Source organism: Anopheles nili, chromosome 2 (genome assembly GCF_943737925.1).
Source record: "Anopheles nili chromosome 2, idAnoNiliSN_F5_01, whole genome shotgun sequence".
NCBI classification, from domain to species: Eukaryota; Metazoa; Arthropoda; class Insecta; order Diptera; family Culicidae; genus Anopheles; species Anopheles nili.
This window is the reverse complement of record NC_071291.1, coordinates 66,931,342-66,953,909: the sequence shown is the minus strand read 5'-3', so window position 1 is coordinate 66,953,909 and position 22,568 is coordinate 66,931,342. Positions and strand designations below refer to the sequence as shown.

The 22,568-nt window shown below is 46.4% G+C and overlaps 5 protein-coding genes across 5 annotated transcripts; 2 read left to right on the top strand and 3 right to left on the bottom strand.

Annotated features, from left to right (window-relative positions):
- Nucleotides 1–460: 460 nt before the first annotated feature.
- LOC128728697 (chromatin-remodeling complex ATPase chain Iswi-like) lies at nucleotides 461–2,648 on the top strand. Its single transcript, XM_053822335.1, has 3 exons — nucleotides 461–492; nucleotides 602–1,024; nucleotides 1,118–2,648. The coding sequence occupies exons 1-3, from the start codon at nucleotides 461–463 to the stop codon at nucleotides 2,646–2,648; spliced, it is 1,986 nt and encodes a 661-aa protein (XP_053678310.1).
- Nucleotides 2,649–3,118: 470 nt separating this feature from the next.
- Nucleotides 3,119–5,198, bottom strand: LOC128720007 (WD repeat-containing protein 43). Its single transcript, XM_053813653.1, has 4 exons — nucleotides 4,029–5,198; nucleotides 3,720–3,955; nucleotides 3,492–3,641; nucleotides 3,119–3,414 (listed from the first exon to the last, which is right to left on the bottom strand). Exons 1-4 carry the CDS (start codon nucleotides 5,196–5,198, stop codon nucleotides 3,120–3,122), a joined length of 1,851 nt encoding a protein of 616 aa, XP_053669628.1. The 3' UTR covers nucleotide 3,119.
- A 1,324-nt stretch (nucleotides 5,199–6,522) lies between these two features.
- Nucleotides 6,523–13,916, top strand: LOC128731201 (uncharacterized). The gene is made up of 4 exons (XM_053824306.1): nucleotides 6,523–13,243; nucleotides 13,401–13,468; nucleotides 13,536–13,664; nucleotides 13,737–13,916. The coding sequence occupies exons 1-4, from the start codon at nucleotides 6,550–6,552 to the stop codon at nucleotides 13,914–13,916; spliced, it is 7,071 nt and encodes a 2,356-aa protein (XP_053680281.1). The 5' UTR covers nucleotides 6,523–6,549.
- Nucleotides 13,917–16,136: 2,220 nt separating this feature from the next.
- Nucleotides 16,137–18,165, bottom strand: LOC128731888 (dehydrogenase/reductase SDR family member 7). The gene is made up of 6 exons (XM_053825041.1): nucleotides 17,951–18,165; nucleotides 17,699–17,848; nucleotides 17,244–17,599; nucleotides 17,026–17,139; nucleotides 16,789–16,955; nucleotides 16,137–16,634 (listed from the first exon to the last, which is right to left on the bottom strand). Exons 1-6 carry the CDS (start codon nucleotides 18,075–18,077, stop codon nucleotides 16,580–16,582), a joined length of 969 nt encoding a protein of 322 aa, XP_053681016.1. The 5' UTR covers nucleotides 18,078–18,165; the 3' UTR covers nucleotides 16,137–16,579.
- Nucleotides 18,166–19,483: 1,318 nt separating this feature from the next.
- LOC128730352 (elongation of very long chain fatty acids protein 4-like) lies at nucleotides 19,484–22,348 on the bottom strand. Its single transcript, XM_053823397.1, has 4 exons — nucleotides 22,164–22,348; nucleotides 21,937–22,099; nucleotides 20,955–21,126; nucleotides 19,484–19,946 (listed from the first exon to the last, which is right to left on the bottom strand). Exons 1-4 carry the CDS (start codon nucleotides 22,346–22,348, stop codon nucleotides 19,606–19,608), a joined length of 861 nt encoding a protein of 286 aa, XP_053679372.1. The 3' UTR covers nucleotides 19,484–19,605.
- Between the last annotated feature and the right edge of the window lie 220 nt (nucleotides 22,349–22,568).

The window sequence follows — 22,568 nt, the reverse complement described above, 5'->3', positions numbered from 1 at the left end:
ATATTTAAAAATATACATGAATTGCAAGGACTTTTTCTATGAAATATCACATTTTATTAAAAAAAAATTGTGTTACTAATTTTAATACTTTAACATTTGTATTACTAATCTCCCGTTCATTCGTTCATTCGTTTCCCTGGTCGGTAAACGTGATGTTAACGAGTCCATCCAAGAAACGTGATTTTACGTGAAAACCGTTACATGTTGTGCAAAAATGTATAACTATAAAAAATAATTTGCGGAAAATTATAAATATATTACATACATTTGAAATAATATTAAATGATCAATTTGTATGCCCATCCAAAGAGGAGTTGATCGTCAAATTAATACAGCTGTTTAAGATTAGTGAAAGTTGTGAAATAGATTCGACAGTATACATCAAATTTCATAGCTCCTAAGCGTCATTACGAAGTTCGCGCCAAACGTGTTAAGGACGCAGGACGTGCAGAAGGAGCATATGTTTGGGCTTAAAAAACTTATTAAAAAATGGTAAGTGATCAAAAATTATACTTTCTTATTTTTAATATGCCTATTTGACTTTTTACACGTGTCATTTTAATGTACTTCAATTTATTGTGGATATTTAGGATATTTCAAGTATTTCACCATCACCATCGCCGGTCGACAAAAATGATGAAGAAAAGGAAGCGTTTCGTAAATTATTAGAAAGGAAAAAGCTTCTTCAACTCGAAGCTCTTGAGATGAAGTTAGCCGCTTTCGCTGGGTTTAACCGTAATAATCCCATAAAGTATCAGTATTTGACTAGAAAGAAACCAAGCAAGAAAAGCAACGTAACAAACTCTGAAGACTTTCGTGATGAAATCAACAATAATACCCAAGTAAAGGAATTTTGCGAAACCCCATCATTTATAAAGGGAACCATGTTTGACTACCAGATAGATGGTTTGAACTGGATGATTTCTTTGCATCGTAACGGTCTCAACGGTATACTGGCCGATGAGATGGGTCTTGGAAAAACCATTCAATCAATTTCAATGCTCGGTTATCTTATGAATAAATGGTAAGTTAATGTTATGTTAGTAGGTAAGATGCACGAAATTAAATTTCTATAGGTAATTGTTATTTTGTGTTTTTTTTGCACGGCTAATTTCAGTCAAATGAAAGGACCCTTTCTCGTAATTGCACCTCTGACAACGTTAGAAAACTGGATAAGAGAAATAACTACATTCCTTCCTTCTGCCAAAGCGTTACGAGCACACGCATTAGGCGATGAAAAAATAGAAGTTTTACAAAAATTGAAAAATCCAAAGCGCTCATGGCACGTCGCAGTCACTTCGTACCAATTTTTTACCAACCACAAATACCATTTTCAAAAAGTAAACTTCTACTATGCTATCATCGATGAGGGCCACATTGCGAAAAATGAGAACACACGTTTTCCAAAGGCGCTTAAATTGTGCAACATTCAAAGTATGATTATGCTGACGGGTACTCCGGTACACAACAATTTACACGAGCTGTGGGCGCTGCTAAATCTGCTCATGCCATTGTTTTTCAATAACGCCCTAAGCTTTGATTCATGGTTCAAGGTGGAGGACTGTGTCGATCCAACCCACGAGCAGACGATTCGACTACATAATTTACTCAAGCCACTAATGCTCCGTCGGACAAAGGACGTTGTAACGGCAATCCCGTCAAAGGTACGCGTCAACATTTATGTGCCCCCAACGGAGCAAATGTGTATTTGGTCACACAAGTTGGCTAATAACAACATTATGAAGGTAAACCCTGACGGAAGCCTGTCGCAGTTATATATAGGAAACGTCTTCATGCAATTCCGGAAAATGGTTCAGCATCCTTTTCTCATACCTGGTGGGGAACCGGAAACGTCCAATTTTGTTACGAACGACATCGTGGAGCACAGCGCCAAAATGATCGTGCTCGATAAGTTACTGTCGCGGCTTCACAAGCGTGGTTCAAAAGTACTCATATTCAGCCAGTTCGTTTTGGTATTGGATGTCCTAATGGATTATCTCGATTGGCGTGGGTATAAATACTGCACACTGCATGGCAAAACCACTTACGAGGAACGCGGGACGTACATGGAAGAATTTAACCGACCCGATTCAGATAAATTTATTTTCCTGCTGTCGACCCGGGCAGGTGGTCTTGGCATAAACCTGGTCGCAGCCGACACCGTCATCTTTTACGATATGGACTTCAATCCGCAGTTGGACTACCAGGCTGAGGATCGGGCACACCGGATCGGACAGAGAAAAAAAGTGCACGTGTTCCGACTGCTCGTACGTGGTAGCATTGACGAGCTGCTCTTTAAATATGCGGAACGCAAACGGCTACTGGACGAGTCGGTCATAAAAAGGTCGACCCTTTCGAAACATGCGATACAAGAAGCTTTTGAATTCCAGCTCACATCATTGACGTCGAATGGTCTCATCGATAAAGTAGCAGTGGATAGAGAACTGGACGAGCTTTTCGAACAGATGAACACGCAGATTGATCCTGTTACGAAACTTCGAGGACTTCAGGAGGATTGTTCTATCATATTACCCGGCATTGCTTGGAAACCCAGATTTGACGTGGAGACCGAAGAGAAAAACTCACGAAAGAGAGCTAACAATAGCGTATCGCCTATATTAGGCAAGCGACGAAGATTCAATCCTTGACCTAGTATTAGTTCCCGGGACATCTAAATCTTTAGTGATCTTGAATTTCAGGTCTATTTCGATCATTCACTCATTACCTCATGATTATAAACATAGTACAAAAAGGCGAAATTGCTTACTTGACCTGAATAGTATTATGGTGTTAGATGTTAAAAGTATTATTAGATAGTTATGTACGTGCTTTACGTTTGTTCATGTTGCTTGTTACTCATTTCAAAAATGTTACCTGTCTACGAAGGAATACTCCTATAATGTTTAACACATAAACACACACTCCAAGAAACAATATACTTGTGATAAATATTTCTATAACATAGCAATAATGTTGTGCATTCTTTATGAAAAAATATGCTAATTCGGCAAAATCTAAAACAAGTAAAAATATATACCACCATGACGACAAAGAGGCATTGTATTGAATATAATCAAAATTTATTCAATGAAATTTGATTGATAGTTCAATCGTTGCTTCTAATCGGAGACTTCCATCGATTCATCATGACTCTTCTTGTGGGTATATCCATTTTGCAGACGTCTCTGACTCGTGTTGGTCGCGGATGCCATTTCTTCTTCCTCATCATCGTCCTCGTACAGCTCTTCGTTGGAAGATTCTGGCTGATCGGTGTCCTCCTTCTCTAGCATCGAGTCTGCGTCGGAATCGTATTCTTCCTGGTATACGAGTACGTTTTCATTATCTCCTTCCAGATTCGCCTGATTCTTACTGCGGTCGATCTGATCAATTATTAAACCTAACCGTCCTCGTAGTCTGCATGAAAACCAAAAGAACAAAATGTTTCAATGGCACTAAAAGAAGTATGTGAATATCATTGCAGCAAACCGTACTTGGACAGGGAGCTCAAATGTTGAACACGGTATTCGATTATCCCGACACAGGTAGCGAAATTATCCGTCAAGTTCGACGATCCTAGAGCCATTAGCTGGCTTGCGTGTATGCTGATTAAATGTTTTAACCAGCAGGCTGCCGTTTTAACGCTGAAACAGACAAAAAGATGTATTTATTCAAAGCACGGCTTGACTTTGAGCTCCATTAAGCTAACTAGAGCTACATACTGCATCGTTTTCATCTGCATCATTAGGGACAGCTCGTTTAATAAGGCGCTCACATACTGCGCCGGTAGTCTACCGAGCGTTTGTTGTATCATTTCCGAATCTTCCACAGCGAAAACATTTTTCAGCAGCGTTGCATCTTTGCTGTGTAATCCTTGCACTAAAAGATGAATCATATTCTTCGGGCTGCTTTTGGGGGTCGAGAGATTTTCCAATCGAACCTCCATGGGAATTTCAACCTGAAAATAGGGAATTAGAGCAACAGTTCCAATTTAGCTTTATGATCACGATCATGGTTTTATTTTTACCAACCTTTTTAACATTTTTCCTGCTGGCATTGGCGGGGTTCAAATATTCCACATTGCTACTATCGACTTCGGGTGTTTTTGATTTTAGTTCACCGTCTTTCGATTTGCCCTCTAAAAGCTTTACCGGTTCGCGAATGATAAGGTTTAATTTAGTTTCCTGATCGATATCAATTTGCTCGAAGCGCACGTTCATCTCCGTGCCATAGCCCAGCAGGATTTGTTCTTGTTGCGGTGAGTACAATACGGTGGCCACGAATATGGGTAACCGGTCGACAGCCTTCATTTTCGCGCTCACTGTGTCAATTGCCACCTCAAACGTGTGGTTGGCTCGATACGGTTTCTTCATGCTCAATTTTTGTAAGTCGCGTACGAAGTAATATGCTATACCAGATCTTGAGACGGCTACCAGATGCAATTTTTTGCCCACTAACTTTGGGGATAGGAACTCGGGCACATCGTCGAGCGCGAAAGAGGCCACTGGAGAGGTTTTTTTGTTGTCACAGAGCAACCAAAGCGATATGTGGCGGTCATTCTCCGATCCTGACAGGACGTAAATTTCCTCCTCATCAACCGGCACAAGTTTCAGTAGTTGTGTGTTCGACGTGTGACCGATCAAGGTGCGCAGCAGTTTTTCATTCTGAGTGTCCCACACGTGCAGTTGCTTGGCTCCAGTTAGTATAATGCCCGAGTGTTCCAGGACACAAGTAAGCTTTTCTACTCCAATGTTATACGTCTTCAGGTGCGTTGCTTTACTGATGCTCCACTCACAGACTTTACCATCAGCGCCGGCCGTATACAACTTGTCGGGATTGTTCTCAGCGTTGAAGTAGATTGCCGTGATAGAAGCCGAATGGCCATTACCCTGGCAGGTATTTACTATCTTCGCAGTGGCGAGACTGTAGAATGCCACAGCACCTTTTCTGGTACCGAACGCCGCCAACAGTTGCCCGTCGGGGGTATCCTCGACGAGGCTAGACCGGGATTTTTTGTTTTTCTTCTTGGCCTTCGTTTGAATCCACGTGAAGCTGGTGCACGGCACATTCAAGTGCATGTTCGGTGTGTACACATGATGGATGACGTTGGTTTCGACGTTGTACACAACAAATCTCCCCTGCTGGCTAATGTACGCACAGAATTTCCCACAAGGGGAAAACTTTCGCTGCACGGTAAACATTTTTATTAATTTTTAACAACTTTATACAATCGTATTGCATGCGGGAGCGAACAGAAAACAGCGTGGTGTTGTTTCTATTGTCATAATGTGTTGTGACAGTTCGAGTTGAGAAAAAGGCTTTTCGTCTTTGGTGTAGAGGCTTTTGAAAAGTATTTAAACTGTTGAACGACACATTAGCATTTTATAAAGTTAATTCATAAACAGAAAACTCCATCAAATTACCATTATTTTTCATAATAGAAACTTCAAAACAATTTGTTTCAAAACTCCAGCAGAACGATTATTATACGTGTGTCAAACGACCCAATGTTCTGTCAAACTGCATATCAATATGGCGGCGAAAAATTGTTTGAGCCAACCGCTTTTGTAAGTGCATAGGTCGGCTCTACAGCCAAAATCGCCATTTTTGTCTTGCTCCAAAATCTACCCGTCGTCGGACTTGACTTTGCCTGGATTTTCTACTGGCTCGCGGGTCTGGCCGACTGAACCGAAACCTCGTCCGGATCGTGGGGAGACCGTTCTTCGGCCAGTGCTTCACGGGGCTCCCGTTGCGGTCTAGGTCGCACAGTATTTCACGGTCAAAAGTCGGCTGCAAATTCCCTAGCCCTCTCCGTGTACGTGTACGTGTGTGTGTATTTGCTGTTGTGCTCTGTGTCCCGAAAACGGATCGGCTTGCTGGCTCTTGCTTGCGCTCGCCCGCTTGTTTGCTTGCCAGCTACACAGCCAACCCGTGTGAGTGAGATCAGCATCAGGACGGCCGGATTACGTTTACCAATTTGCACGGACACGATCGAAAACCGGGTGGGTAGCAGCGCACCATAACATTCACCGATCCATTGCAAACGCCCAGCAGCGGAGCGCTTTACCGAACCGAAAGTCCAATCATCCGCTGTCAAAGTCTGCTGGCGAAAAGGCACGTCGTAATCAAACCAACTAAGACGGCTGCCTCCAAGCGCAACCTAATCAGCCGCTCATGAACCCTTAAAGGAGGGCATTTTGCTGCGTTCGTCGTCGTGCTACAGGATGACGGCGGTAATGGCCGAGCGTAAGATGATGCAGCAATTGCTACCGATCAGGCAATAACACACGCTGCAGCAGGTACAGTGCACTCAGCAGCAAACATCCGTCGTCGCCAACTAAACAAACGAAGAAAGGAAGACGAGAAAGAAGCACAACTACGCCACCGCTAGCGCATTATCACAGTTTGCTCGCCGTTGCGTGATTGGTGTGTCATAGAAAACACCGAACAACGTTAGTAGCAGAAAATTGTCCATGGAACGAGGCGTGTAACGCGAACGCAAAAGAAAACTCTAGAAGGGAACGGGTTGCCATCATCAACACGACATCCGGGATGGCGACCGACACAGAGGACGAACTCCTGCCGTCTCCATCGGTTGGTACAGCGTCGACCTCGGCTGCCCGAGCTGGCCGTAGGTTACGGAACCGTAACGTGCTGGTGGAGGACAGCGACAACGATAGCAGCGGCAGTGGACCAATCGCCGGACCGAGCCGCCGTCGGACGGTACCCGTTGCGAAGCTGGACCTGGCATCAGAAAGCTCGGAATGGGAATCGGATTGGAACAGCGACGAGGAACAGCTGCTGGAGAAAGGCGACAAGGACGCGGTGGCTGCCGTGTTGGCCAGCAAACTAGGGTACGCGTCTGATGAGTCGAGTAGCGGAAGCAGCAGTGATTACGAGAAATGTCCAATCTGTCTGCTGTCGCTGCACAACCAGGAAGTAGGTGTACCGGAGGTGTGCGAGCACGTTTTCTGCGCATCGTGCATCGAGGAATGGTCCCGGAACGTGTCAACCTGCCCGATCGATCGGAAGGGCTTCGAAACGATCAATATCTACGCGGATGTCGAGCAGCGAAAGGATGTGCTGCGGGTGTACCGCGTCCAACCGAAACCAGCGGAAGGTGAGGGTGAAGCAGAAGGAGATGGCTCTGGGATAGCGAATGCCGGTGTGCCGGTTCCACAGGACGACGAGCTGACGTACTGCGAGGTGTGCCGGCAGGCTCACAGCGAGGAGACGATGCTGCTGTGCGATTCGTGCAATTTAGGCTACCACATGGAATGTTTAAATCCGCCGTTGCTTGAAATTCCATCAGGCTCGTGGTACTGTGATTGCTGCTTTGCCTCCGGCTCGGACGAGGACGATAACGAGTTGCAGGATTTGTTGGACGATCTGAACGAGATAGGCGGAATGCGCGAGTCTCGGTTACGGCAACGCATCCACAGTCCGCTGCGGATTGTTCGTACACGCCAGAGCGAGCGGATTCGAGCGGCAATCCTGACACGAGCGGCGGCCGCCGTCCGGTTGAACATAGTCCAGAGCTCACCAGATGCCACGGGTCCATCAACGGTTGCGGCACGTGTACGTCGTCTAGCAGCCGGTTCCTCTGCACACGGAGGCAGCAGCAGCAGTAGCAGCTTGGTCGCCGTGGCCGCTCCACCCAGAGCGCGCAAGACAGTAAAGCGCAAGCGACGTCGCCGGACGAGGCGGAAAATTTTAAGCATGATAATCTCCGAATACGACGTAGACGACAACGATAACGGAGGTGAGGGTCAAAAGTTCGCAATCAAGCGCAAGAAGCTGTACAGCACGCTAAGAAAGCTACGGAAAAAGCGTGCCAAGCGACGAAAAACGGGCACCATCGCTGGGGCGAGTGGAAACCGGCGTCGTAGTGCTGCGGCCGCCGCAGCAGCAGCAGCAGGCCTTACCGAGAACGGAGAGCTGATTCGAGCGACCAACCTCGCGGAAGACTCAGTTCAACGGCAACGGATCAGTGCGGGCATAACGCCGCTGAAAATTTTCGGCGGCCGGAATGATTTGGATTATTTTAGTGATGACGATGACGAAGAGGGCAGCAGCACCGGCGGTGGTGCGATAGGTGGTGCTGGTGGTGGAGGATCGACACTTGTGGCTGGTGGATCGGCCGGCCCGAGGCTGCGCAACGCGCTCAACCGTAGGCGAGTGTTGAAAAGTGGATTCGAAAGTTTTAGCACACCTTCACCAGCGGCTGGTGGCGCGGGATCTGCTGGTGCGGATCTGCTTGGGAGTATCCTTGAGAGCCAGGAACGGTGGCATTCGCGAGATGGCTTACGAAACGTCCGCATCAATGGCGGTCGTATCATCTTCCCTAGCGAGTCCACAACCGACGATCGGCGACGAGCTTCTCCTGCGGATTCAAGCAGGCGCAACGTGACTGTTCCAACTTCGGTTCAGGCAGCCGCTAACACACCTGGCACGAGTGCCACTTCGCCGCCAGTAACGGCCACTGGGAGCAGCAGCGGAAGCGCAAATAGTACGACCGGAAACAATCCTTCCTCGAATAATATAGTAACGAACGGCAATGGGAGTGATGTGGGAATGGCCAACGCATCCGGTAGCAGAACGCAGGACAGCAATAGCACCACATCAGGAAGCACCGCTTTTTCCGGTCCATCAAGCTCGTCGGTGTTTGCCGGCGATTCACCGATAGCCGGTAAATCAAACAGCACCACGTGCACACCTACCAAGCAGAAGAAGGACGACGAAGAGGAGCCACGTCGAGAGAATAGCGTTAAAGCTGTCGCCAATCGATTACCGAAAGGGTTGGCACATGTTGCGGAATCTGAGCCGAGCACTAGTGCGGCGCCGGTGGAGAATAATTGTCCAAACTTTTCCATCTATTCCTCGGAAACGCTGCAGTACGCGAAGGGCGAAACAGTCGGAAACCAACCGTATGATCCGCTCGACAGCGAACAGCGTACGGATGACGAAGGAGAGCGCGATGAGGATCTGGTGCAGCTAGATGACGACGATATCGATGGAGAACCGTATGGTCCGAAGGAAAACGAGCTAAACTCAAGCACGAATGCTACCGTAAATGGAGGAGGACAGATTCAGGAAACGTTAGCTGCGAGAGATGAAGCTGTGTCGCAGGAGCAAGACCGGGAGGATAACGATGTCGACGATGGTACGCCAGCACGTGATGAATTCGACTCAGAAAGTGATGACGAGCTAAAGAAAATTGAAGCGGATTCGAATCGTGGAGCTGACGGACGTAGCCGAGCTCCTGGTGAGGTTAGTAGACTGGATGCGTTGACTCCTCCGCTTACAAACTCACTTGTAGCGGCCCTTGGCGCGTCGGGAGCAGCAATGGCGGCTGCTTCGGCCATTGCAACAGCTAATTTTGGGCCACCGGTCGGTTTGGGTGCTGGCGAGGACGATCGAAGTTACACGCCCTGTCTGGACGAGAAGTATCAGGAACGGCGTGAGCTGATCGATGGGGAAGATCCTTGCGATGGAGGTTCGTTACTGGCGGCGTCAGCTCGATTTTGCAGCCAGGGTAGTGCAGTCGATCTGGCCGGTATAGATGGTATGGACACGGAGCTCATTTCGGAGGAGGATGACAGTGCGTTTGCGGAGGCAGCGGAAACCGGCGGTGGCCCATCCAGTTCAAAGGGTGTGTCCGGTGGGGGTTCGTCGGCGAAGCGAAAGGACCAGTTGGCTTCATTTAAGAAAGTGACCAAGAAAGGCCGCGAGCGGAACTATCGCGAAAAGGACACGAGGAAACCATCGTCACGAGATGATCGCTCCCGGCGAGGTGAGAATGCCGAACTTATCCGTGGCGCTGACGACAGACACGATCGTAACAATGGTGATGCGGGCGAGAGTGGTGAGGATGGCCGGAAGTCATCCGATCGACGAAATCGCCAGCGACGTCCGAGACGCAAGGAGATGCCAAGGTACGACATCCGCTCGATTATTGCCGAAAAGCGACCGCGCATCATGAAGGATCCTTTCGGACGGGATATTACCCCGAAGCGACGGTCCCGCACTCGCTCCCCGTCACCCCGCAGCAGATCGCGGGATCGCCGGAATATGTCGATCTCTTTGTCGCCAGAACCGTTACCGCAGCGGTCGCGTCGAGATTCGAATTTCCCGGCTTCACGCAGGCGGTCCGTTTCACCACCACCGTTACCACCAGGACCCTCACGACACCGTGGCCGATCGTCCCCGCGCGCTCCACGCTCCCCGTTGCCAGCATTCCGCCGCTCACCACCCCATCGATCATCGTCCCGGTCGCGATCACGATCGAGAGGGATGGTGAGTGGTGCGAGGCGATCGGGGCCCCGTTTAGCGCTTCGTTCGGTGTCCCCTCGCTCACCGCCAGCTCGTGGACGTTATGGAGGTCGCGGATCATCGCGTTCCCGATCGTTGTCCCGTTCGCGGTCACTTTCACCACTGCCCCACCACCATCATCATCATCATCAGCAGCAGCAGCATAATCGGGCGCCAGTTCGCAGGGGAAGCGTTCGACGTTCACTTACTCCTTCGCGATCCCGCTCACCGCCGGACCGACGTTTGGCGCGTGGATCCAAAAAGAAAGCCAAACGAAAGAAGCGTCTCATTTCTCTCAGCCACAGTCGGAGTCGCAGCCGCAGCAGAAGTCGCAGTCGAAGTCGCAGCCGTAGCAGGAGTCGTAGCAGAAAACGCAGCAGGAGCAGGAGCCGGAGCCGTGGCCGAGGTAACAAATCCTCACAAGCAGCTCGTGGTTCTGTACGGAAGAAGAAAGGAAAGTTCCGCCGTAGCGTGTCCCCGCCGGTGGCGAAGAACGTTAACAAAAAGCAGAAGAAAAAGAAGGACCGGAAACGATCGCCTTCACCGGCGATGTCACGGTCACGATCCCGCACACCCGTTCCAGCACCAGCATTATCGTCGTCAGCCGCCGGGGCTGGAGGAATGCTAACGGACCGCCTGGCCAAGGGTGGAGGGCAACGAATGCGGGATGGTTCGTGGACGCCACCAATGTCCGCATCGCGACTGAAGGCCAACGGAGCGACGGCATCGGCAGCAGCCAACCTTACAGTGATTCTCACAAACGAGGAAGCCCTCGCGAAGCAACAAGAAGAGGTCCTGCTGGGCGCTGGTGGCAAGGAGAGGGACGGAGCGCGCGGTAAGCAGGCGCGTAAGGAAGCCCGCCGCAGGGAGCGGGTGGCCCGCGAGAAGAATACCCTGCCCTCGAAGGAAGTATTTACATCGGGTGATAATATTCTTGTAAGTGTTAGCTTTAACGACAAAAGTGCGCCAAACTCGTCCGGCAAGGACGGTAGTGGTGGGGGTGGTGGCGCGAACAGTGGCGGACAGGATAAATCCCGGACGGAGGTAGGCACAACGGCAGGATCGTCGGATCATTCCCGACATCATCACCATCATCATCATCATCACCACGCGGGTGCAACGCGAACCGGCAAGCAACGGCAGAAGGATTCGACTGTGGCGAGCTCCTCTAACACGTCCTCGAAGCGGCTCCGGACGGCGGAGGGTGACGAGCGGCCGAAAACAAAACGACTCGAGGGCCGGATGAGACAGAGAACCCGAACCGCCGTCGATGTACCGTCGAAACCGATCGTCATCATCGATCTTGATGGATCGCCGTTCCGCGTGCTGACTCCTTCACCGAAGGCCGTCATCGTGCTGTCGGACAGCGACACGGAGAAGGAGAAAGAGCGGCGAGGTGGTAGTAGCGGTGTTGCTGGCAGCGGAAACGCAGGAGGCCCTACAAGCGGGTCGGGTATTGAGGCAACGGTAGGTGCAGGATCAAACCAGGATAAGGATGGCAGCAGTGGTGGTGTTGGGTTGTTGCTCCGGAATGGTGGAGCTCCTGGTAGCACACTTGGCCAATCGCTGGGACTCGTGGATGGAGCAAACGCGGTAAACGGTGCCGGAACAGGAGCCATCCCGGTGACTGGAGGTTCCGGTGCAGCTGGAAGTGGCGTGGGCATGCGTAAAACGCCTCCCGATCATCACTCACCGGTGGACGACATGTTTGGGCCAAAGACCCCACCCGGATTTCCTACTAGCTCTGGCGGTAGTGGTGCTGGAGGTGCGGGGAGCGGTGGTAACCAATCATCCATGAAGGCACTACAAGCACCCAAGTTCTCGATGCAAGTGAAAACGAAATCTTCCAACATTCGTCCCGTCAATCCGCTGTACGATCCGGGTGATTTGGAGGAAGGCAAAGAGGACAGTCCTGAGGGCCCCGAAGGGACGACCGTTGGTGAGGGTACGAGCGGAGGGAATAGCGGTCCTTCCTTGGCACAAGGTGGATCTGCAGGTGGTTTGGGGTATGCTGCGGGTGGTGGCAACACGATAGCGACCGTTGGACCAAACACCCCACCGGAACCGGCACCACAATCGCCCTCACCGGATGTTTACGATCCGTTTGAACCGACCAAGTCGCCCTCACCTTCACCGCCTCCCGGTTCTTCACGTGACCGTTCCGACGCGCTATCCATCGGTCGTCTGTCCGATGAAGATCAGATGCAGCCGACGAATCCGGGAACTGGTTCCGGTGCCGAAGGAATTGTGGATGGAACAACTACCGGAGGAGCGACAGGACCAAGTGACACCCTGAACGGAAGTTCCGTAGTGGAATCAGGACATACACGCACTTCTCCACCTGCTCTAATGGGCCGCAGCAATGGTAACAACGGTGGCAACAGCAAAGTGACGGTTCTCAGCAACATCGTCTTGAGCGGTTCGTCCTCAAACGCAAACGTAACCGATTCTGGTGGGCTGAACTCCGATTCGGACGTCATCTTTGACGAGTTCGTGCCATCATCCGGTGCCGCTGGTAACAGTCTCATCTCAAAGTTGCCTTTACCGTTGGCCGGTTCCACTGGTGCGGGCCAAGGACCATCCGGGAACAAGTTTGGTGACTTTATGAACCCGACCGACTCACCGTATTCGCCCGGTGCGAGCGATTTTGATGATCTTTTCGAGCCACCCGGTGGTGTTGGTGGTATGGATCTGTTGGATTCTCCACCGCTACATTCACATACCGGGAAACAGGCGAATCATCAGCAGCTGAACGCGAATTCCCAACAGCAGCAGTCTGCGGCCGGTGCACGATCATCAAAACCGCTGCCAACGAAGGCTGCCAAGAAGGCGACCAACCAGTTCGATTCGCTGTTTGGTTCATCTCCTAACCAACATACCGGTGGCAAGGCGGCACGTGGCAATCGTAAGGGAGCGCATAAACGCTCGAAGGGAGGTGAGTAAATTGGGACTTAATGGATACAGCTCGGGGCAGGGTTTCATTTCCGTAGTTTCAATCAGCTTTGCTTGACTGAAAACACTTCCGAAGCCATTTACAAACGTTTATGCGTACATAATATGGGTTTGATAATCAATTTGTGTTTGTTTTTTAGGTAAATTCAACCAAAAAGGTGACGCCGCAAACGACGAAGATCCATCAAAGATGTCGGATAAGGAGAAGGTAAGCTTCGCGTTATGTCATGTCGTCTAGCCGGTTATTTCTAACGAGATATCCTTCCACCTTTTAGTACCTGAAGAAGCTCAACCGCCTCGAGCGCGTTGTTGAGGAGGTCAAGCTGGTCATCAAGCCGTACTACAACAAGAAGCAAATCAACAAAGACGAATATAAAGACATTCTACGACGGGCAGTGCCGAAAGTAAGTAGCTTATTAACCAAAACTTCGGTTCGAGCGGTTCCGTAACCGTTGGCTACGATAAACTTGTTTCAGATCTGCCACAGTCGCACCGGAGAGATAAATCCCATCAAAATCCAGAAGCTGATCAAGGCGTACGTGCGTAAGATACGCGCCAAACGGCGCCTTACCAAGAAGGGTGGAGGCGGCGGTGGCATCGGAGGATCCGGTGGACCACTTGGTCTACCCATGGCGAACAATGCGATCATACTTTGAGGTGGAGGCTGAGAAGGTGAAAAGATGTTGGGTTACGTTTCTAATCCCCAATTCCGCAAGCGGAACAATCCAACTAAAATTGAACAAAACTAGAAAAATCTTACACAATTTATTCCACTAAATGAAAGCGGCACGTTGCATAGCGTGTGGGAAGTGTTCGTTCTGGAAGAAACTGTGTATAAAGAATGCTAGCTGCTTGATTGGACGAAAACTTAGCAAGAGGTTTAAGATTGTACTGTAGCTATTATAATTATATCAATTAATATTATTATTATTATATTATTATTATTAGTTGTAGCAGTAGGGTTACGATTCTGTTTCTAAATGATATATATTCTACTGTCTATGGTTATGTATGTACAAATGTAAGCCGAAAGTAGGATAGAAAGCAGAAAAAATTGATTCGAAAAAGGTGGAGCTTTCTCTGGGCGCTTTGTTTTCGTAGTCTGAACGTTCGTTTCATTTTCGTCTTCATTCAACCTGCCCTTCCTTTTTGTAATGTGTTTGCCTTGTTTGCTCCGTTTTCGAGCAGTTCTGTTTTTAATAGAATTTTATTGTCGAACGTATTAGATATGGTAGCAGGAAGGTGGTAGGTGCGCGTGAATAGAAAAATAATAGTAGTTGCGTAGCAGAGTAGTCTGCAAATATCTCGTCACACTAGTGAATCCAGTTACTCAAAGTCGATGTCACTGGTAAAGGGATTTTATAAGCGCGAGAAAAAATTGTTCAATTTGACTGCGCAACCATGCAGTGCAACGAAATTCGAGACGAGGCGAAACGAGACTAAAAAAGGGGCGAACATAAGATCCTAGCAGGGTGTAATAGTATGAATAGAAGTCAGTCCTTTCGATTAAGCGAACCATTTTATTCTCAAATGTTGCACAACATTCGCTAATTCGAGCTAATCGGCAAACTAAAATGTTCCACCTGTGGGACAATGATGTAGAACAGAACGGACATAGCGCGACATATTTGGGATCTCGTAATAGCGTCGGTGTCTCTAAAGCTCCATTTGGGAAGGATAGCGGCTTACGCTCAACACATTAGAGCCGCCAGAGTGGTATGTGACCGTGTTGATCACCCGTGATCCAGTCAAATGCGCTGCTTTCTGCAAACAATTGCGGTATTTATAGATTGATTGTATTATAAACAAGAAAACAATTATACTATTGTAGAGATGATGTATCTGCGTAGTAAATCCTACACCGGTGAGCTAGGGAAGAGGACTGAACGCGCAATAATTGGAAAGGGGCGTAATGAAGAGGGAGTTGAACGCATCAACGATGTCGACAGCATAACCTGTTGATGTTGAACCTTCCTTTTCTCACTTGCTGGCTACCCTATCTCACTCCATTAACAAGAAAATATATATACATAACTATATATATTTATTAACATAAATAATCTGCACTCATACACGCAAACATTCAAACACACGATGGACCCGGGCGAGCATGTTTAGTGAGTAAGGATACAGATACTATGTTGTTAAATATAGAAGCAATGTCAAGTGCTACGACGATTTGGTAGGAGCATGTAAAACGTACGTACACGTCCTTTAATTTATCGTTGGCTACTTTCCGTTGAAAGCTATACACAAGCAAGAGTCAATTGAAGAATGGCTTCCAAAAGTGTATCCTTGACGAGGTACATTTATGGCGCAATTTGATGAATGAATCATGCATATTCTGTGCGTGGATCCTAGGAGCCACAGTTTCGACACTGCTTATTGTATTCCGTACGCCGGAATATCTATGTAAGTGGTATATATTATCAATTATTCGGCTTCTATTGCATGAGAAAGTTTTTTCTTCTATTATCCGGTCGGTACGAATTTCGAAATCGATAGCAAACGGAAAAGAATGGTAATATACACTCGGGTAGTGTGAATATGGGAATGATCGGTGCGAAGATGATGACGACTCTTAGGATTTAAAATCTTCTACCATAAAAACCCTTCTTTGGCAAAACTGGAAAGAACATTATGATATAATAAAAATTCTAGCATCTAAGTGACTATATTGATGTTTTTGCGTCTCATTGACTTCGTGAATGTACGCCTAAAAGAATCACGTGCCGCGGCAAGATGACATAACTTATTCTGAAATAAATGTTGCTTTTAGTTGACTGAAATATAATTTTTAAATATTTTGTTTCTATTAAAACACAAAACGTTATAAATTGTGAACAAGAACGTAACTTTATTAATTAAATACTCCTAAAAGCGTTATGTCTTCGATACTACATATCGAAGGATGTAAACGTTCAACATACTATCTGTACCATTTAAAAATGCAATCTTAGACTAAGTGTTTATATTATTTAAATATTTTACTATCGAAAACAATGGAAAACATACTAATATCTTTGTGAAATTGAATAAATTTCAACAAACAAACGTCTGCAAAACAGAAACATCTAACGGACAAAAGGGACACAAATTAAAAGTGCTTCAAATGAATACCCAACTGGATTCATCGTGTTGATTCTGATGCACGTGGGTAATATAAGCCAATGTGTAACGATGCAAGTGCAAACAGAAATGGAAGCGATTGCTAAATGTGTGTGTGCCTGTGATCATCTGCATGGTTGGAATGTGGCAAATTACTGGCCATCGAAGTAGCCACCCGTTATTTGTGTAAAGGGCCATTTTTAGCATCAATTTACCGGCTGTCGCGAACTCGTTGCAGACGCTCCATGCCAACAATTTTCAGTAAGCTGTAAAAACAAAAACAGATATTAAATTAACTGTTTAAGGAGTACTAAATAAGGTACGTTAATTAAATGAAGGGCTAAGAAATTTCGTAGGATTGGCCAAAACATTCTTCTGTGAATTGAAAAATGTCTGCGAATAAGAAAAATGACTACTTACACTCGCTTCAAGTTAGGATAATAGCAGCCTATGTAAAGGAGAAAATTGATCGGGAATGTGCCAACCCAGCTGAGATGGGTCTTGTTGGCGATGGCCATAGCATACAGCTGACCACAGCGTTCGCTCGTCATGCGCCGATCTGTCGGTTGCACGCGTTGGTTGTACTTCTGTTGGGTCGTAAATAGTGTTAAAGTTGATGCACTATAGTGCAGCATGAATTTTTCGATCAGCTCTTACCGCTCCAGGTGTTTCAGTGAAGCATTCCTGCAGGAAGTTTGTTGCCGTCGGTCCCGGGCAGAACATTGTAATATTCACGTTGGGGAATTCGTTTCGTAGAGCTTCAAAATAACCCTAAAAGAAATATTTCAAAAAACACCCAACAAGGAGAAAAAATATGAAATTTTGTTGTTGCTGATCTCACATCAATATTCAGCTCTTTTGATATATTATCTCACATGTAGCGCATGCTTCGCACCGGTGTACGTGCCCGAATTTGGTGCCCCGATCAGACCGGCTGTACTGCTCGTTACCGCCAGGTGGCCCTTCATGGAGTTTCGGGCGAAATAGTTGAGGGCCACGCGGGACAGATTCACCACCGCGAACACATCCAACTCGAACAGTTCTCGGTCAACCTTTATGTTGATCGAGGCCCATTCGGCACGCTGGGATCGCCCTGCATTGTTAACCAGCACGTCGACCGTCTTAAAGTGATCGAGAACCATGTTGAAGTAGTCATTGTGATGGTTAACATGGAGCATATCCATCTCCAGTACGTATACGTCGTTCGGTCCCAGGCTTCCGTTGGATTGTGCTGCGTAAGTTTGTCACAAACCATAAAAAGATAAGGACGGTAAGGAAAGTATAAATAATTTTAAAAAAAGTGCCATATCGGTTCATCGGTTAGGCTTACCCAGACAGGCTTGCTTTACTTTCAGCAACTCCGAGATGTTGCGAGCGGAAATGCATAGTTTTACACCGTGCTGTGCCAATGCGATCGCCAGATCTCGGCCTATTCCGCTCGATGCTCCGGTAATCCATACCACTTTCCCTCGGAGGGACGCTGTGAAATGATTTTCCAGAGAATAGAAAAAAAACGATAAAACGTTTGACCACCACTCAAACGCGACGGTGCGCAACTGAATGCGGATGCGCGATCACCTACAGATAGGTTTTCCTAATTTGGATAGAAAGAAAAGCTCGATGTCCGAGTCCAGCACACCCCACAGTATCAGCCGAACCAGATGGTACAATAAAAAGCTAATGGCGACAAAGTTGAAAAAGAAAGCCATCTTCCGTTCGGTCGTCCCGTAATTCGCGGCTGTGGGCGATTCACACTTCCCTTTTTTTCTATCACAAGTACACGCCCTGCGCCGAATGATCTTACGACGATTGTCTTATAGCTTGCGCACTGATCGTCGCCCACGAATTGTTCCCTATTGTCACCCGATGCAACTCACTGTCAACGCTGTCAAATAATAGAAAATAAAACTTGTGTCGGTGTTTACGCAGTCGCGATAAAGCGATATTACGTGGTGGCATTCGTACGCACACTGTTTCCTTTGCCGCCACGCGCAGAATATTCCAGAGTGGTGTGGAGGTGGTGGGAGGGTATTTTCATTAGGACCTGATTCGCACTATCTTTCGAACTGCACAATGCACTCGGATGTAAACATGCGTGCGGCAGTGGAGGAGCAATGATCGTGTTTTCTCCTTTTCCCGCACAATGTGGTTCATGGCGAACCGGTAAGACTTGTTCAAGAATTGGGTGTACATATGAATGAATATCGTATTACTTATCTATTTTGAGCTACAATCGATAAAGAGCATTTTCTGCTCTATGAATCTTTTTACAAAAATTTTTTAGTTTTTGAAACGCTGCTTTGCCATTTGATGTAAGAAGCATTTTCATTATGGCCCTTGAAAGGCTTTCAGTGAAAAATATTTGTATTTTTTTTGTATAAAAATCCCAAACATTTAGTCATAAAAATGAAGTCTTTTCAATTAGGTTATGTACAACAGTTAGGTGTTTTTGATCCAAGTGCCATATGTTGAAACATAAATAGTTTTTACGCACACCTAATGTTTGGAAAATTTCTTCCGAATGCCTATTTGCCGTTTTCATTCGCATGACTCGACCATGAGCTGCTGTCAAGATCATGATCATCGCAATGCAGGGTTTGTCCGCTATCGAATGGCTATTGGATGGAAATAAGGGTTTATGATCAAGATGTGCATAATTTCAACATATATTTTTTCTTTGGCTGTTTTTTAATGAAAGTTGTTAAACATTTTTACTTTTATTTTGATTGTTGCATAATCTACATTCATGGGAAAATTTTTTACAGTATAAATTATCGCGCTACGATGAGCCTTTTAAGCCTCTTGATATGATATCATTTGCGCTTAGCAACTGGAGAATGTGATAGGATTGTAAGATAAGGTTTTTATTATGCTACATTTATTTCGATATTACTTTTCATCAACTTGAAGAATCGTAAAAGCCAATAGTACGTTTCGGATTTTAAATATCAAACGGAACAACGGTGTTATTTCGATATTTGATTAATACTACATTTTCCGTTGTTTTTGCTTTATTCGCTAACAAAAGAAGGAATAATTTGGAGCATAAAGAGGAGTATCCGAACATCTAAAGGCACCCTGGTTTAAAAAAAACGACAAATCAATCCAAGCAGCATATAAATGTACAAAAGCGTAGGCTTAGCGATGAAAACAGTTGGTATAGTAACCACTGACGCTTATCAGATGCTTAGTCGCAGAACCCTCCAGGAGCAAGACTTTTCGGTGCTTCGACACGACTCAGTCGGCCTTCTTGATCGCTCCCATGTCGATACAGTTGATCTCGAACTGCTTGATCGGTTTGCCCTGCAAGTAAGCCTGGGCGTAGAAGTTGCCAAACAGTACTATGAACGAGATCATGTAGCCGATCAGGGTGTAGTGCATCCAGAGTGGGAATTCGCACCCAGTGATGATGCCATTGATGCCGAGCAGCATTGCACCGGTGAACTGAACCAGCTGTAGGATCGTGAGGTACTTCTTCCACCAGAGATACTTGTTCATATGCGGACCTACCGCGGCCAAACCGTAGTACGTGTACATCAGCACGTGGATGAACGAGTTTACCATCGCCGGAAGGAAGGCTGAAAGCAAAGAAAGTTGAGATGAATAAGTATAATGAGCAAAATCCTTTGTTAAACATTGCTTGCCCAAGCATCGGTCATGTCTGTTTAATTACGATTATTATAAAAGTGCTGCAAATCACTCCATAAGGTAAGACAAGACTGGTTAATTTGGTAACAGCATTAAAAAAATATAATAAAATGCTATGCATTGAGCTTGCATACGAATTATGTCTCATTTATATCGCGTATGCAGCAAACCGGTTAGTGGGTAACGACACTTAAAAGGCTTTCCATTGCATCAGCCACAAAAAGAATTTAGGAACACCATGGTTCAAGCTGATAGTTCTCACCTTAAATGTTAATTATTCGATTTTTATTTGTGTGCTCTTTGACTTCCGATATCCTCACGGAAGATGGCGAAAACGGAGTGCGAAATATACTTAAAGTGCCGATTTATTTTTGTTGATCGTCAAATTACTTCGCATATCGATTTGGATTAATGGCTGTACAAGGTGTCTGAAACGTATCAATTTAGTCGTTGTTTTCTTTTTGAGCATATGTTAACAGGATGTTTTAAAAGCTTGATTTGAAGAGGTGTTGAATCATTTGTGAACAGGTGCTGTTTTACATCTTATTCTGTAGTTTTTTATATCGAACGATATTATTGCGTTGTTTTATGATATTCTTGCGAAAGTGTTAAATTAAGTATGATTGAAGTCTTAAATGATGTTTTTCATAATTATTGTCATCAAGGTCCTTCATAGCTGTAGTCATTATAATTCAATAGGTAAAATTTTGTTGTTGCAATAATTTCAAGACTATTTTTCGATCTTCTATCTTTTCCCTGATTTAAATTTTTTCCCAGCAATCTTTTCTGCCATTTGAAGTAATTCGTAATCGATCTAGCGCTTTGTCAATATTTTATAAAAATTAAGCAAACATTTAGAAAAATTTAAAAACTACTAATAAAATTTGAAAAAAAGATGCTGAAACAACGCAACGTTTTCAATATAATTTTATACTTACTGCTTCCGCTCGGAACCCACTTGACGCCGATCCACCAAAAGCAAAACATCGTGCTGTGGTGGTACACGTGCAGGAACGTCAGCTGATTGTCCTTCTTTCGCAGAATGAAGAAGAACGTGTCCGAGAACTCAAGCACCTTAGAGAAGTAGTACCACCAGACGGCGTCCACGATCTGAAAGCGAATCATAAATCATTGCACCATTAGCCAGGGTGTGTAATCAATTCGCCCGCATCACGCATGTGTATGTCGTTCAAAAGGAATCGTGAAAGAGAAACCGATCCCACCGATGTCCGCAGGATGCGGCAGGGTTCGAGTGAAAACGGATTGCGAGCGAAAGTGAAATCAGGCGCGTCACAATTTCACAACGACCTGCAGGCAAAGGCAAAGAATCACTCCTAGAAGCGGACAAGAAACTGCAGAAAGCGAGAAAAAACGAAACTCATCCGTGCGCAAGATAAGATGCGACAGGTCAGGGGTCTTTTCAGGAAGAAAAAGGAAGCAATGGAGCAACATGCGCTTGCGTACAGGCAGTGAACCTCGTACTGATCGGATTTACACAAGATCATGTGAATAAAAAAACATCTCATTCAACAAAAAAGCAGCAACAAAAAACCGCGGCGTGGATGTATGTCAAAAGGCCGTTTTTGGGCAGTAAATTGATAAATCATGCGCTGCGATACGCCTCCCAAAGGGCGTACAACGAGATCGTCGCAAGGTCCTTCCAGGTCGCAGTGGGTTTTCGAAGTTTTATTTTCGAGAGCACACTCAGTACCGTAATTAAGAGCTTTCGTTTTGCCACGATTGAAACGGACCGCTTGGACGGGGTGCAACTTGACGGCACGTTGCCTCGCAATGCTTGATCGTGATCAGTGATATGGTCTCTTTAGCGGAAGGAGAGTATATCAAAGATCACGACATCGCTTTAGAGGCTCTCGGAAAAAAAAGGAGTCGGTAGGAATGGGCATTCGGAAATCCACTTACCCGCAGTTCCGCAGGATCAAAATTTTGCCGGCAGGGTTCGCAGATGTAGCTGTACCGGCGCATGATCGAGCCGACGAAAAGCTGTAGGCAGATGTAGAGGTTTAGCAGGGCCATGGCCAGATTGTACGGCACCAGGAACGAGGTCAGGTCGAACGGTTTCCGGCTAGACAGATAGATCGGGCATCAATCAGCTGGCTCTAGGAAGCTTGCTGTTGTTGTCTACTTACTCTTGCATTATTTTGGGCCCTATCCACACGATGAACAGGTACAGGAGGACGCAGGCCGCCGTCGGCACCGCAGAGTCCACCATCGGCCATCCTTTGGTACGAGGATCTGCCAATGTCAGGGTCCACTCGTAGTACCCGAATACGTCGTAGAACGGAATGCTTTCGCTGATGTTTGTGGAAGTCATTTTGGCGTTTGGTTATTGCTTCGTCGATGAAAGTAGGATAGAAGGTCTGTCGAGGTGGAAAATACGCTATTCTAGATCAGTTGTTTTAGAAGCAGTACAACAGTACGATGTTTGGAAAACAGTATAGTTTAAATCCTAAATTATTTAATAGAACACTATTCAAAGCTCAAATTTGCAAATTTTTTATCACTTTATTTTTTTTTTTGATAGATTTAGAGGT